General features: G+C 42.2%; 1 protein-coding gene across 1 annotated transcript in view; it reads left to right on the top strand.

The window, feature by feature from the left end:
- The window catches only part of zbtb41 (zinc finger and BTB domain containing 41), a 53,507-nt gene that overhangs the window by 30,462 nt on the left and 7,395 nt on the right, over positions 1-15,650 (top strand). Inside the window, exons 6-10 of the mRNA XM_085982394.1 lie at positions 1,502-1,631; positions 2,465-2,560; positions 5,306-5,412; positions 5,860-5,965; positions 13,864-13,952. Coding sequence (XP_085838520.1) covers positions 1,502-1,631; positions 2,465-2,560; positions 5,306-5,412; positions 5,860-5,965; positions 13,864-13,952 — 528 coding nt within the window. The remainder of the gene's footprint in view (positions 1-1,501; positions 1,632-2,464; positions 2,561-5,305; positions 5,413-5,859; positions 5,966-13,863; positions 13,953-15,650) is intronic.

Genomic DNA, 15,650 nt, shown 5'->3' with positions numbered 1-15,650 from the left:
CAAATTTGGATGTGTGACTTTCTATGCCATCATCTAAGTCTTTAATAAATACTGTGAATAGTTGAGGCCCCAACACAGATCCCTGCAGGGCACCACTAGTCACATCCTTCCAGTTTGAGTACCTACCCATTATCCCTACTGCCTATCTCCTGCCGCTCAGCCAATTGTTCTATTTAGCTGCATAACAAGTGGCTGCCCTTCAAAAGCAATCCATTGGTTGCAAAGTGCTATGGGATATTTAGATGTGAAAGGCATTTTTAAAATCCAAGTTCTTCCTTATCAACAAAGTAAATTCAGCAGTTAGGACATCTTGTACCGGCAAAGCAAATTGAAATGTCTCCCTCAAGAAAGTCTGATGCAAAACAGCAGACATAATCAGAACTGCCTTTTTTAATGTACTGGCTTCAGCACTGGATTCTATAAAATCAAATTCCCAGGTAACTTGACAACAAAAAAATTATAAGCACCAAAGTCTCAATCTGAATATATACATATGGAAGTGGAGCTTGATCAGATTCACACTATCGAATCAGCAGAAAACTTTCTGTTGGGGGTCACTCAATATGCATGTTACAAGATACAATAATCTTTAGCCTGTGGGAAACCTCTGATTTACATCAATGAATCCATCAGCAATTTATATCAGCAAACCAGTCTAATCTAGGATCAAAGAACTCGTGATCAACAGCCATTGTTTGAATACTTCGGAACAGGAGTAAGCTATTCAGCCCCTTGAGCCTGTTCTGCCATTCAGCCTGTTCTGCCATTCAGTTTGATCATGGCTGATCTGGGAGTAGATTGCCAACCAACTTGGCTAGTGATGTTGTATGGGTCTTAGCAACCTAATTGGAGGGGAAAAAAAATCAAAAAATTAACACAATAACTCAAAAAAAAAATCATAAACAGCTTGGGGATAGACATTTTGCATGAAATGACTTTGTGACATTGTGAGGCTCTAGTTCGCTGATACTAAGTGGACTGTGGGCACCTGTCCATATTAATAATGTACAGAGCATAACTTTATATGTTGTTGGAGAAGATACTCTATACAAAATATTTGGTTCTCAAGGTACCCTTGGATAGCAGATTTAAAACATGACACACACAACAAAGGATGACTGAGATACCTGTGAGTGTTTAAAACATTCAAGATTATGCAGTAATTAAAATAAACACAGTTTTGCTTTTGATCATCCTTTCTCTCCCCCCCCCCCCCCCCACACCAAAATAAAGGTTAAACTATGCTCCCTCTCCCTGCAAGAAAATAACACAGGCATTATGTGTTGCAAAGTATAAATATTGTATGTCCAGGATGATAGCACTGCAGTGTGTGATTTAGCCTAGATCTTTCTGTCAGGACCAATTGCTGTTTTTTCAATTTGATGAATGGAGTTAAACGGAATGCAGAATAATTTTGACCATTTGGTGGTACAGAACTTCAGACTAATGATCTAAGACTTGTAACTTGAAGCTAACACTAATTTTATTTCTCATATTTCAGGGCCTTTTCCATGTGATATTTGCGGTCGGCAGTTTAATGATACTGGGAACCTCAAACGACATATTGAATGCACTCATGGAGGAAAAAGAAAGTGGACTTGTTTTATTTGTGGGAAGTCTGTAAGGGAAAGGTAAAACTAGATGTGGTAAATTAGTTGCAATTTTTAGGCTCTGTTAGAGGAGGCTATGATATATTTTGTTTACTTTTAATATTTAATTTTAAAAAAGTTAAACTTTCCCGGTATAATAAAACATAAATCTACTTTAACACTGATAGGCTATTTTATTAATACAGGTAGACTACCCTTTATCCGAACTTCCGAAAACCGAAACCCTCTAAAAACCGAAGGTTTTTTCGTTCAGCGTAAGTCGTGCGCACAACCCCCAGCGTACCCCCGCCGGCCCCGACCCCCCCGCCGACCCCAACCCCCGCCGACTTACGCTGAGCGTCAGCGTAAGTCGTGCGCACGACCCCCCGCGGACCCCCGCCGGTCCCGACCAGGGGTCGGTGGGGGTCGGCGGGGGTCCGCGGGGGGGTTGGCGGCGGGGGGGTCGGGGCCGGCGGGGGTCAGCGGGGGGTCGTGCGCACGACCCCCCGCCGACCCCCCCGCGGACTCCCGCCGACCCACCTTCCGAAATCCGAAATTCTCCGAAAACCGAAACACGGCTGGTCCTGAGGTTTTCGGATAAAGGATAGTCTACCTGTACTGCATGATGCAACTAAAAGCATGGTGAAGTTCAAAAGACAATATTCATTCACCATATATGCTGGTGAGGGGTTTTATTTTATTCTTTCTCTGATAGCTTTATGAGTCATAAAGTTGAAGTAAGTCTGAAGTCTTATGCCTTCATAACAGTGCCAATAATTTGACAGTAATTGATAAATAATGAAATGAAAGTCAAGAAAATATATATTTTGAGAGATCTTTAATTTATTTGCCCATTTTATTTTTAAAAACGACAGAACTACATTAAAAGAACATCTTCGGATCCATAGTGGAGAAAAGCCACATCTGTGCAGCATTTGTGGACAGAGTTTCCGTCATGGTAGTTCATACAGGTAAGAACATAAAGTATGGAATAAAAAAAGGCACTTTCTCAGGCTCTGTGCAATCTATCACCCTTCCTCAATCACTTCCCGATTCCCAAATGTAATCCAACAAAACTCTTAGAATATTCATCCATCTTACATTTCTTCTATTCTGCTATGACCTGCTGTCCACGAAAGACAACGTACCCTGGTCCCAGAAGTACAAAAAAAAGTATAGACCTAGATTTACAATCAGCATTATTTTAACATGGGTGACAATCCATTTTGTTTTAAATGTGTCCTCTGGAGTATTCTAGGTCTTACCTAGGACATTTAAACATAATTTGAAGGTAATTTTTCAGAAGTTACTATTTTTTTAAAGCTATTTTCTCTCCTTCCCCTTTCACGGCATACTTGCAATGCAAACAACCTCTGGCCAAGAAAGCAATAAAATAAGGTAACCTGCATTCAGGCTGAAAATGGCCCATAGGAAGTGTGTGAAAGTGATCCAGCATAGCTCACCCTTAGTTCATAGTGTTGTGACTGTGATTGGGACTTTGTGTATATGGCATCGTGGATACAAACTGATGTCCTACCACTCTTGGGCATTGCATATTGGTACACTGTATAGTTTTGCAGATTAAATTTATATTCTTAAAAATGGGAGTACTTGAAACGTTTCATGCTTGGCTTTTCCTGCTCAGTTATTGAATATTATAATACTTTTGTTCCTAATTGGAAATGAAAGAGGCAATTTTAACCTAACCCGCCTGATTTTTACTCTCTCGAAGTCAGTGGAGAGTAATATTGGGCGGGGGTAAAACCAGAGTTCCATCGATTCTGTGGCCTGCAGGGAGTCTTCGGGCTTCTCCAGCCCCAGACTTGCCTCTCCCTTCCAGTGTCTGCACCTTCTGCCAAACCCCCCTCCCCAGCACTAACTTCACGTCGGAGACTGTTCCCTTGGGTCCCTTGCACCCTCGGGATCCTGACCTTATTTCTGCTCCCACCGGTCCTGACATCACTCCCTCTTGTTCTGGTGGGGGCCATTGCTGATTGGTTTAATTGCCCGGGCCTGACACTGAACTCTCTGCATGGGTTTCCCTCCTGCTCCAGTGGAAGAAAAAGATCTCCATTTACTGTAGTGGGAATTGAGTATGGATCTTTGACTGATGAGACTCATCTGCAATTTTGTTCTTTGAACAAATTATCAAATTTCATTTCCCCAAAGTACATTGGGAAGTTCTATTAATTTTGTTTTTACATAGTTGGAGACTATTTTGGGTGTGACACGGTGGCTTTCTTTCAATTTCAAGCCCGTTGCATGACAGGGTTGTCTCATTAATTTTACAGCACGTGCTTGAGAATTTTGAAGAGTTACTGGATGTGATTGTTCAGAGGTTGATGGTGGATTAAGCCAACTGAATGTTATTAATGTTTAATTTGTTCAGTGTTTGAAAAAACAGGAAATGTGCAGTAGATAATAACAGTGGCATAGTGGTTAGCACTGTTGCCTCACAGCGCCAGGGACCCGGGTTCGAATCCGGCCTCGGGTGACTGTCTGTGTGGAGTTTGCACATTCTCCCCGTGTTTGCGTGGGTTTCCTCCGGGTGCTCCGGTTTCCTCCCACAGTCCAAAGATGTGCGGGTTAGGTTGATTGGCTATGATAAAATGTGACCCTTAGTGTTAGGGGGATTAAATACGTGGGGTTACGGGGATAGGGTGGGATATGTGTTGGTGTAGGGGTTACGGGGATCGGGTGGGATATGTGTCGGTGCAGGCTCGATGGGCCGAAATGGCCTCTATCTGCACTGTGGGGTTTCTGTGATTTCTGTGAGTAAACCTGTGCTGTTCAGAGGATACTTTTTTTTTGTATGGACAGGACCATTATTATACTACTTGAAATGGAATGTAGGCTTGTGTCCCTTGTAGGTTGGAAGGTGTAATTGTTCTGTATTCTTGAAATGAATGTTGGTTCACTCACGGTCATGTTGCAGAGGAGAATCCTGGTTTTGATTAACAGGCCAATTAACATGGTGGGAGACACTGAAGTCCGAATGATGATGGATTGTTTCTTCTCTAAAATGAAAAAGAGCTGAGCATGTGTACGTTATGCTAATACTAGTAGTTCTCATTTTAAAAAATCTTAAACTTTTGTACTTTTGCAAATACCTTGTAGTTTTTCGGTATTCTTTTGTATTTTAACTTGCTTCTCAGTCATCCTAATAAAGTGGAAGCCAGGTTGGGGAGTCAATCATAGAAGAAGAATGACCAAATCAAATCGATAGAGTAAATTTGCCTAGTTTAAAATAAATTTCCCTATAATTAAGAGTGACACATTGTAGGAAATGTGCAACTCCACATGCTTAAATATGTATTGAGTTTTTTTGTTCTAAACGTGCAGTTCATTTGCATTCATAGTTGCCTCACTGTCTTGTGTAGTGGCATCAGATTGCTTTCTATAAACCTTTAGTGGTATAGGCAGATATCTAATATTGATCATGTTTATTAGAAGGGCATTAATTATTTCGTGCAGTTAGATCTTGTGCTATACATTACCTTAACTTTGTTACAGAAATTAATAATAGATTTCTTGAAACCTTTCTAAATAAAAGAAATTTACTTATACAATGATAAATGCAACTGTTGCTCACAATTCTGCTTTTTAAAAAAAAAAAAGCCTTTTAATTATGTTTTTGACATATCACTGACATTCATAACGTCAATGGAGTAGCAAGAAATGGTCGAATTTTTCCCAAATTTGCATTTTGTTATTAGATTACATCTTCGTGTGCACCATGATGACAAGCGCTATGAATGTGAAGAATGTGGGAAAACCTTTATTCGCCATGACCATCTCACGAAACACAGAAAAACCCATTCAGGTAAAGTGCTTAAGTAGCTTGCGCACACCGTGTTGTCAAAAGGGGAAATGTGTGTTGGCTCCAGGCCTTCCCCTTAACAGGTGTTAGCTGGCTGCCCGGAAGAGTGGTTCTCCACAATTTTTTCTGCCCGTCTACTAATTACTGATGTACTAAATCACCTAAAGTTAGTTGTTTTGTTTCTCATCTTCTCCCCTAAATGTGTTTCAAATTTCTAATTCCTGTAGCGCATATTGAGTTCACGTAAAGATACCCTTTAACTTTCTAGATTCACTAGCTGCTTTAACATCTCTGTCCATTTTGGTTTCCCCAAGAATATTTTTGCTGTCTTTATAATTTCTTTTATCTGATGCATTAAAAATTTGTGCAGCATGTAGAGGAGATGCAGTTGTATTATCAGGAACCCATTTTTGTATAATGATATTCAACTTTCTTTTGTTTTCTCTAAAGGAGAAAAAGCTCATCAGTGTGAAGAATGTGGAAAGTGTTTTGGCCGTAGGGATCATCTCAGTGTTCATTACAGAAGTGTTCATTTGGGAGAAAAAGTCTGGCAGAAGTAAGTCAAGTACTCTTCTTAATTTGAAGTTGCTTAATTTACATCATCTGTTAATTTGAAAGAGATCTCTTGTGATTATTATTTAAATTGCATAATTCAAATGACTAGATAATTAGATTGTTTTCCCCAGCAAAAACCACCCTTCCCCTCCTTTTTCCTTTCTCCCCTTCCTTTTCCCTGCAGTCCCCTCCCCCTTTTGCCCCATTTTCTCCCTACTTCCTCATTTCTCCTGCCCATTTCTTCCCTTTCCCCTTCTTTCTCTTGCCTCATCGTTGATTATTTTAATTTTCCAACTTCCAAGAAAAATGCCACTAATGCTTGGTCTCATTTTATTATTTGCCTTCTCTGGTCTGCCATATGCAATGATATTGGCACCTCCACTAATTCTCATAATTGCCTAGCCTCCACCTTTAATGGCCTCCACCTCATTGGATCTCGGATGGTGTCTCAACCTCGTTGGGCCCTAGTAACCTCAACTCTGCGAATTGTAAGCTCGAACATACCTTGCATGCTACAGACCTAGTAGTTTACCACAAGAAGTGGCTTGAACTCCAATATTTACTGTCACTCTTCCCTGGCTAAATAGAGCTGCTACAAAATTATTTTGGACAGTAGAAGTAACTGAACTCCTATTCTGCACGATCAGTAATCCCTTCCATTCCTCCATCTCTCCTTCACATTCTAAATGCAAGGAACTTATGGATTTCTGTGTGTCCAAGATTGCATTATCTCTCTCCTCTGGCATGATCCCAAATTTCTTCAAACTGCTGTCAAACCAGTCAACCTCATCCTCAAATAACCCAGTTTAAAACCCTTAAACCTTTCTTAATTACTGCCCTATCTCAAATGTTTCCTTCCTCTTGGAACACATTTTTACTTCACAATCACATGCCCACCTCTCCTACCAGTTTGAGACCTTGCAATCTGATTTCTGCCCTATCACTGCACAGAGACTATTCTTGTCAAAGTCACCAACAGCATCCTCTGGGACTTCGTTGTCTTGGCCCCTCTGCTGTCTTTGCTGTTGATTATTCCATCCTCCTCCAGCATCTCTTCTCAGCAGTTCGCCATAACACTGTTTTCTCCCGGTTCCATTTGTACATTGCCCACTAATCCTTCTGTCCTCAGTCATGCCGTCGTCATTCTCTTCTTCTATAAGCTACCTTTTGGTGACATCATCCAAATGTTTGGGACCAGCTTCCATATGTATGCCGATCATGGACAGCCTTACCTTTGCACCACTTTCAATTGCCTTTCCAACATTGAGCCTTGGAAGAGTCAAAATTTTCTTCAGCTTAATAAGAACAGAACAGGACGGTTTCAGTTTTGCTGCTCCGTGCCAACGTCTCTGCTTTTCACTCTCAATCTCCCTAACTGCCACCTTTAGGCTAAGTCTGGCAATGTGTAAGTTGGGTGCACTGCTTGAGCTGAGCTTCCTTCTCATATCTGACTGCCACCTTTAGGCTAAGTCTGACAATGTGTAAGTTGGGTGCACTGCTTGAGCTGAGCTTCCATCTCATATCTGACTGCCACTGTGGTGTATGTGCCTTTAAGAGCAATTATGGTGTATGTGCCTTTAAGAGCCCCAGGTGTGCGTAATGCCGGTAATTGCCACTTGGGCTATATAAGCCTGTGTATTGTGTATATCCTTTAGAACCCCCCCCCCCCCAGACTTGCTTAGTAAATACCTATGAACCAACTCCTGTCTTCAGTGTCTTTATCTACACACGGACACTACAGTGGCGACGAAGTGGAAACGGACTTACCTGCAATTCGGCAGCACCTCAAGGACATCGATTCCTCCAGCGTCCAGAAGACTCAAGGAAGTAAGAGAAACTGTGGTTTCACCAGCTGGCCAAGCTGGTGACAGGTACTGCGCTAATCCTTCCTGGGCGTCAGGCTGGAGCTCCAGCGGCGGGCTCTACAGCTGAGACAGGCAGCGAAATCAGAGGCAAGCAATAACGGACTGGGAGGGTGCACTCGAGAGACGGCCGGCGCGGCAAGCAGGTCAGCGTTTAGACCTCCGTCGGGAACGAGTCTCCAACAGTGAATAAACGGAAACCACAGTAAAACAGCGTTGTTATCGGTAGCAGCGGCGGGAAAGCGCGGGAAGCGCCATATCGTTGCTACAGAGAGAGAAAAAAAAAAAGCGCGGGAAGCGCCATATCTTTTCTGAAATGCCTAAATCTGGTAATATTGAGGCTTTTGATGGCGAAATAGAAGATTGGACCACATACGTGGAAAGAGTAGAGGTTTATTGCACTGCAAATGGAATAACAGATGAAAAAAAAGCTTCAGTACTTCTGAACTTAATGGGCGCGAAGACATACGGGCTGTTACGAAATTTAATCACTCCAGCCAAACCAAAGGACAAGACTTTTAAAGAAATTGTTGATACCCTGCAGGAGCATTTAAACCCAACACCGCTGCTGATAGCGGAACGATTCAAGTTCTTCAAGAGAAATCAACACAAGAATGAAAGTAACGCTGATTACCTAACCGAATTAAGAAAGCTATCAAAGTACTGCCAATTCGGAGCAGGACTATCGGATTATCTTCGAGACAAATTTGTTTGCGGTCTCTTAAGTGAAGGAACACAAAAAAGACTGCTTTCTGAAAAAGATTTAACATTGGACAAAGCTTTCAGTATGGCTGTATCATACGAAGCAGCAGCAAAAGGAGCTGCAGAGATACAACAAGAGACACAGGACTTCGGCACCCATAAAATGACACAGGAGTTCGGAAGATGTTATCGCTGCGGCAGATCCACCCATAACCAGAGGGACTGCTGGTTCAAGGGCAAAGCATGCAGGCAATGTGGTAAGATTGGACACATTGCACGGGTATGCCAATCTGGACAAAATAAATCCACTGACAGAAAACAAAAAATCAATAAAGAAAAGTACAGGAAGGTACAAATGATGACGGACAATAGCTCCGAAGACCAGAATAGCGATAGCGACTCCGGAAACAAGAGACTAAGCTGTCTCAAATTACATAATGTACTTGCCAAAGAGGATTACCAAACCATTTGGGTTACCCTCACAATAGCAGGGTCCCCAGTTAAAATGGAGCTAGATACAGGATCAGCTCTAACCGTAATAAATCGACGAGATTACGAGAGGCTATTTTCGCATATACCTCTAAAAGACACATCCATTATCTTAAAAACATATACGGGGCAGAAAGTCTACCCCAAAGGAAAAATAAGGGTGCCTGTGGTATACAACGGCAAAGAAATACAAAAGTTGTATTTATACATTCTACAAGATGGTGGTCCACCGTTGTTGGGACGTGAATGGATAAGGAAGATACGTTTAGACTGGCACTCCATTCAGGCACTGACGGTGACCAGTAAGGAAAAAAACAATGATGACATCATACCTGAACAATTAAAAGACATCTTGGCCAACGCCAAAGAAGTGTTTCAAGAGAAACTAGGAACCTTGAAAGGCATCACCGCCTCAATAAAAGTGGAAGATACAGCAATTCCAAAATTTTTTAAGGCAAGACCGGTGCCATACGCAATACGTCCGGCAGTCGAGGCAGAGCTGAAGAATTTGGAAAAGGCAGGCGTATTATCCAAAATAGATTGGAGCGAATGCGCAACACCCATCGTTCCAGTCATGAAAAAAACATTGAAAAATAACTCTGAGGAACAGAAAAAAATTCGCATCTGTGGGGACTTCAAGGTGACTGTAAACCCGGTCCTTCACACGCTACAGTATCCTCTTCCGAGGATAGAAGATATTTTCGCCTCACTATCCGGAGGGAAACGTTTCACAAAAATTGACTTGGCACAGGCATATCTACAGATGGAGGTTGAGGAGACCTCTTAAAAAGTATCTCACAATAAACACACACAAAGGCCTGTACCAGTACAATCGACTGGTTTTTGGAATAGCATCAGCTCCAGCTATCTGGCAAAGAGCTATGGAGCAAGTCCTGCAAGGGATTCCGGGGACTCGATGCTACCTAGACGACATCCTTATAACAGGAGAAAATGACAACGAGCACCTTGCCAATTTGGAGCAGGTGCTCACTAGGCTGAAAGAACGGGGCCTACGAGCAAATCGCCCCAAGTGCGAATTTTTCCAAAATCAGATATCATATTGTGGCCACATAATTAATAAGGAAGGGTTGCATAAGTCACCTGGAAAAATTGAAGCAGTTATAAAAGCCCCAGCACCTGAAAATGTTTCACAATTAAGGTCATTCCTGGGATTAATAAATTACTATCATAAATTTTTACCGAACTTATCAACTATTCTACACCCTCTTAATGATCTTCTACAGACAGGAGTGATTTGGAAATGGAACGAAGACTGTAAACGTGCCTTCCATAAATGTAAAGACTTAATCACATCCGAGAAAATTTTGGCTCATTACAACCCATCACTACCAATCAGACTGGCGTGCGATGCATCCCCTTATGGCATAGGAGCGGTATTGTCCCATAGATTCCCTGATGGCTCGGAACGGCCGATAGCTTTTGCGTCACGCTCATTGAACTCAGCTGAGCGTAACTATGCTCAGATAGACAGGGAAGCACTCAGCCTGGTATGGGGAGTGAAGAAATTCAACCATTACCTACACGGACAAAAATTTACCTTGCTGACTGACCATCAACCCCTCATCTCCATATTCAACCCTAAAAAAGGTGTCCCCATTATGACGGCACAAAGACTACAGAGGTGGTCCCTTTTTCTAGGGGCACACCAATACAACATTGAATACAAAGGGTCAAAACAGCATGGGAATGCTGACGGTTTATCACGCCTACCGTTGCCAACGATAGAAGAGGCACCTACAGTAGACCCAGTAGAGATATTCCACTCTACCATAGTGGAATGTCTACCGGTGACAAATTCTGCCATTGAAAGGGAGACAAGAAATGACCCTACTCTCTCACGGGTCTACGATTTAACAGTGAAGGGATGGCCAGCACATGGCGAACCACTGTTGCCAGCATTCTCGCAAAGAAGAGAACAGCTGTCAGTGTGCCGAGGAACCTTGATGTGTGGATCCAGAGTGGTGATTCCACCCAAACTCCAGGATAAAGTGCTAAAGGAGCTTCACGAGGGGCATCTGGGTGGAGTGAAAATGAAGAACCTAGCTAGGGCGTTTGTATGGTGGCCAGGTATCGATGGAGACATCGAAGACATGACCAAGAGCTGCCTAGGATGCCAGAAGGTCCAAAATGCTCCGCCACAGGCCCCTCTACATCCATGGGAGTGGCCTTCATCTCCCTGGCAAAGGGTGCACATCGACTTTGCTGGTCCATTTATGGACTCAATGTTCTTCATCGCAGTTGATGCACACTCCAAGTGGCCGGAGGTAATAAAGATGTCCTCCACCACCACGGAAAAAACCATCACAGTATTAAGGACCATATTTGCCAGGAATGGGCTGCCGGAGCAGATATGTTCTGATAATGGACCGCAATTTGTGTCCGAAGAATTCAGAAAGTTCTTAAAGAACAATGGGGTAAAGCACTACACGTCCGCCCCATACCATCCCGCCACCAATGGATTGGCTGAAAGGTTTGTCCAGACCTTCAAGAAGGCCATCAAGGCCATGGGTAATGAAGACATAAAACTTCAGCACAAGGTGGATAACTTCTTATTTGCATATAGGAATGCAACGCATATGGTTACTAACCAAACTCCCGCCATGATGTTCTACAATAGAAACCTAAGATGCCGGCTGGATTTGGTCAAGCCCAACATCCGAAGGGACGTGGAGAACCGGCAGTTTCAGGGCATGAATGAAAGGCCAACTAGGGCCTTCCAGATAGGCCAACCGGTTTTGGCCCGGGACTACCGTACCGAGAAATGGCAGCCTGGAACTATCTGCACACGATTAGGACCACTGATGTATACCGTGGACATTGGAGACAGCATAATAAGGCGCCATGCTGACCAAATCATCAAGTAATCCGAAAAGGGACAACCTACACCACCACTCTATAGATACCCATATCTACCTCCGATCCGGTGATACTGGAGCCCGATGAACCCGACACTGGCCTTCAAGCCAAATCAGCCTTGCCAGAAGAGCCTACTACACCACCAGAAACTACTACACCCCCGAGGCGTTATCCGGACCGAGTCAGGAAGCCTCCTGAGAGACTAACTTATAATTAATTAATACAGCAATGTATATTATTTTGCATATAACATGTAATTAATAATTACTTAAAATATGATGTACTAGTTAGCTAGAAGGGGAGGAATTGTGGTGTATGTGCCTTTAAGAGCAATTATGGTGTATGTGCCTTTAAGAGCCCCAGGTGTGCGTAATGCCGGTAATTGCCACTTGGGCTATATAAGCCTGTGTATTGTGTATATCCTTTAGAAAGCCCCCCCACCCCCAGACTTGCTTAGTAAATACCTATGAACCAACTCCTGTCTTCAGTGTCTTTATCTACACACGGACACTACAGCCACCTTTAGGCTAAGTCTGACAATGTGTAAGTTGGGTGCGCTGCTTGAGCTGAGCTTCCATCTCATATCTGAGTGCCACCTTTAGGCTAAGTCTGGCAATGTGTAAGTTGGGTGCGCTGCTTGAGCTGAGCTTCCTTCTCATATCTGCTTTGTCATCAATAGTTTTCCCACTTCCACAACATTGCCTGCCTCTGCCTCTGCTTTTATATTGCTACAGAGTCTCTAACCCAAGTATTTCCTACCTTAAGGTTCAACTTACATAATGCTTTCCTGCTGGCTTGCCCGCAACCACCCTACACAAACTGGAACTCATTTAGAATACTACTAACCATGTTCTTACCAGCTCAAAGCCCCACATGTCCATTACTCCAGTCCTTACTTGGTTCCACTCATTCCCCGTGCTACTATGAATCAATTTGAAGATCCTTACCCTCAACTTCGAGTATCTCCATGTACCTCAGTCACTAGCTTCCACCATTGGCTTTTCTGGCATTTTTCTGCTCTTCATTCCATTGTTGGCAGCTGCTTCTTAAGCCTACTGGAACTACCTCCCATAATCCCTCTACCTTATCTCTTCCCTCCCTGCTTTGGAGGTGGAAGTAGGTGGTCTTTTTGATGGAGAGTCGAACAGTTTGATTCAGCCCGAGGCAGTGGCTGAGAAGGGGGATGGAATCAGTAGACAGTAGATGGTAATGAGTCTTGGGTAGGAGCTGACGTAAGAAAACTACTAGGCACTTAGTATGAGTATTAAACAAGGCTTTAATCAACTGTTTTTCAACATGGAGATCTAGTTATGTCCTTCACTAGTTCCTATTAAAGAATGTCCTGAGCAAGCTAGGCCCATGCCCGAGTATTTATACTCTCTCTGGACAGCGTCACCAGGCCGCCCAGTATTACTTCATAAGTCATTTCTACATGAATGACCAGATTCATGTCAGGAGCCAAGAGACTAGATGTCGGACAAGAAATCTAACAACACTGAGGAAATTAAGGGTTTGAGAGGCAAAGCTGTGTGTCATCGGCATACACGTGGAAGTTAGATCCAATCTAGCATGGGTATACCTTGGGCAGACCAATGATGAAGTAAACACTTAGTGGGTGAAACTAGAAGTTGTAATTAGAGAATGTGACAGTCAAAGAGGGCTGAATTGCTGTGTCGTATTCCTGATAAGCTACGAAATTTATTGATACAATTCCTTAAATGTTGCTGTGGCAATTTTCACAGATAGCTTTTGGGAAAAAAAATATAAAATGCAAGAACACTGACTCGTGCTGTTAATGGAAACAATTTAGATATGTCTTTCATCATTAAAGTATTTATAATTTTTTAAAGTGGTGCAAATTATAATTGATCTGGAATAAACTTTTTTTTAATAGCAATTGAGTTTTAAAGTAAGTTTTTTTTAATGAAGGCAACAAAATATCTCTAACAATTTTCTATACCAATTACAGGTACAAAGCTACTCTTCACCAGTGTGAAGTATGCAAAAAAGAATTTAAAGGGAAATCAAGCTTGGATATGCATTTTAGGACACATTCAGGTATCCTGATAATATGTGTTTGACATCCATTGTAGCTGTAATCAGTTTAATCTTTTTCTCTCTCCCTCTATTTTATCGATATCATTGAGGACTCACCTCAAATTCTCTTGTCTATATTTGAGACTCCTACAAAAGTAACATTTCATGTGCAAAATATCAGTAGAATTGTTGAAGTAATATATCTATATAAATAAAAATTAAAGCATGAACTACAGCTTCCAGAGTGAAAAAAATAATACTTTAGATGATCAGGTGCTCAGTTGCATTGTGGCCCACTCTGCGACAATACTGGGTAAAATAAGGAAACTATACCTACGTAATAAACATTGCTAAAAGGAATGACTTCTTGAAGCCACCAAAATGTTCATATAGACAAAAGCCAAAGATTTTGCAGCACCCAGAACCTCCTGCAGCTTAACAGTGGTATTCCCCGAGGGAGAAACCTCGTACATCCTGACACAAACTCACCAGCATCACTTGATGTTCTTGGGTACCATGTACATATTAAGCCAAATAGGAGGACCAGTATAATCATCCAACCCACAGATCAGCATACATTGATATGCTCACGATACCAAGTAGTTAATAAACGAAACTAACCCTCACCATAGTAGATGGCAAATAATATCCTTTAACTTCAAGAAGCTCAACCATCCAGTCAAAAGGAGTTCTGACTTAATAAATATGGGACTGTTGTGGCTGCCTGCAAAGAAACTTACTTTCACCTCCCACAAATAGTATGTAAAGCTTCTGAGATTTGGTGAAGTATAGAACCAACAAAGCATATGGCACAGAAAATTGCCCTTTGGCCCATTCTGTGTGTGTCGACTCTTTGCTGATGGGCCGAATGATTCTATGATGATACAAGAGGAAATCTAGCAGCATAGAGATACAGATCATTTGGACTTCGGCATAGGGAGCATAATATCAAATATTGCCAACACAAAAGTTGAGGGCTTGTCAAACAAATAGGAACAGACTTCAAGAAGATACAGACTGATAAGCAGAATAGGCAATCCCAAACTAAACCCACTGCCCTGCTGTCCCCATAGCTCTGTATCGCCCTCTGCAACAAATATTTAAGTACTCTTCCCTTAAAAGAAGTGGTCTCTGTCCCAACTACTTTCTGTGGCAAACCAATCCATGCACTAAGAGCTCTTTTTATGTAACACAATTTCTCCTAACCCCTCTCCTCTCAAACTTTGTGACCATTTAAATTTGATAACTCCTTATCACTAACCCTCCAACCAGAGAAATTAGTCTTTGCCTATCACCCTATCAAGACTTTTAATAATTTTCAAAACCTCATTTAGGTCTCCTCTTAGCCTTCTCTGCTCCAGTAGAAATAGTCCTAGTATTTCAAGTCCCTACTCATAACTACAGTTTCTCATTCCGTGTCACGCTGGTGGATCTAAGCCGTATGCATTTTACGTTTCAATGCCCAAAACTGCATACAGTACTCTAACTGTGGCCTAACTATTGATTTGTACAATTTTATCATCTCTTTGCTCTTGAACTTGTTCCACTGTTTATAAAATCCATAATGCTATTGGCCTTTTTATGTCTTAATTCCTTGAAAATGACAGTGCAGGGAGATAAGTATTTGTGCCTCTAGGTCTCTCGCTTCAACATCTTTCCATTGAGTACGTTCTCCCACTCCTGTTTTTTCTTCCAGAGTGCGTTACCTCACACTTCTCT

The sequence above is a fragment of the Somniosus microcephalus genome, chromosome 3 (genome assembly GCF_052327205.1).
Source record: "Somniosus microcephalus isolate GS21.2 chromosome 3, FLI_Smic_1.0, whole genome shotgun sequence".
NCBI lineage: Eukaryota > Metazoa > Chordata > Chondrichthyes > Squaliformes > Somniosidae > Somniosus > Somniosus microcephalus.
The sequence above is the reverse complement of the archived record's forward strand: the minus strand, read 5'-3'. Positions and strand labels throughout refer to the sequence as shown.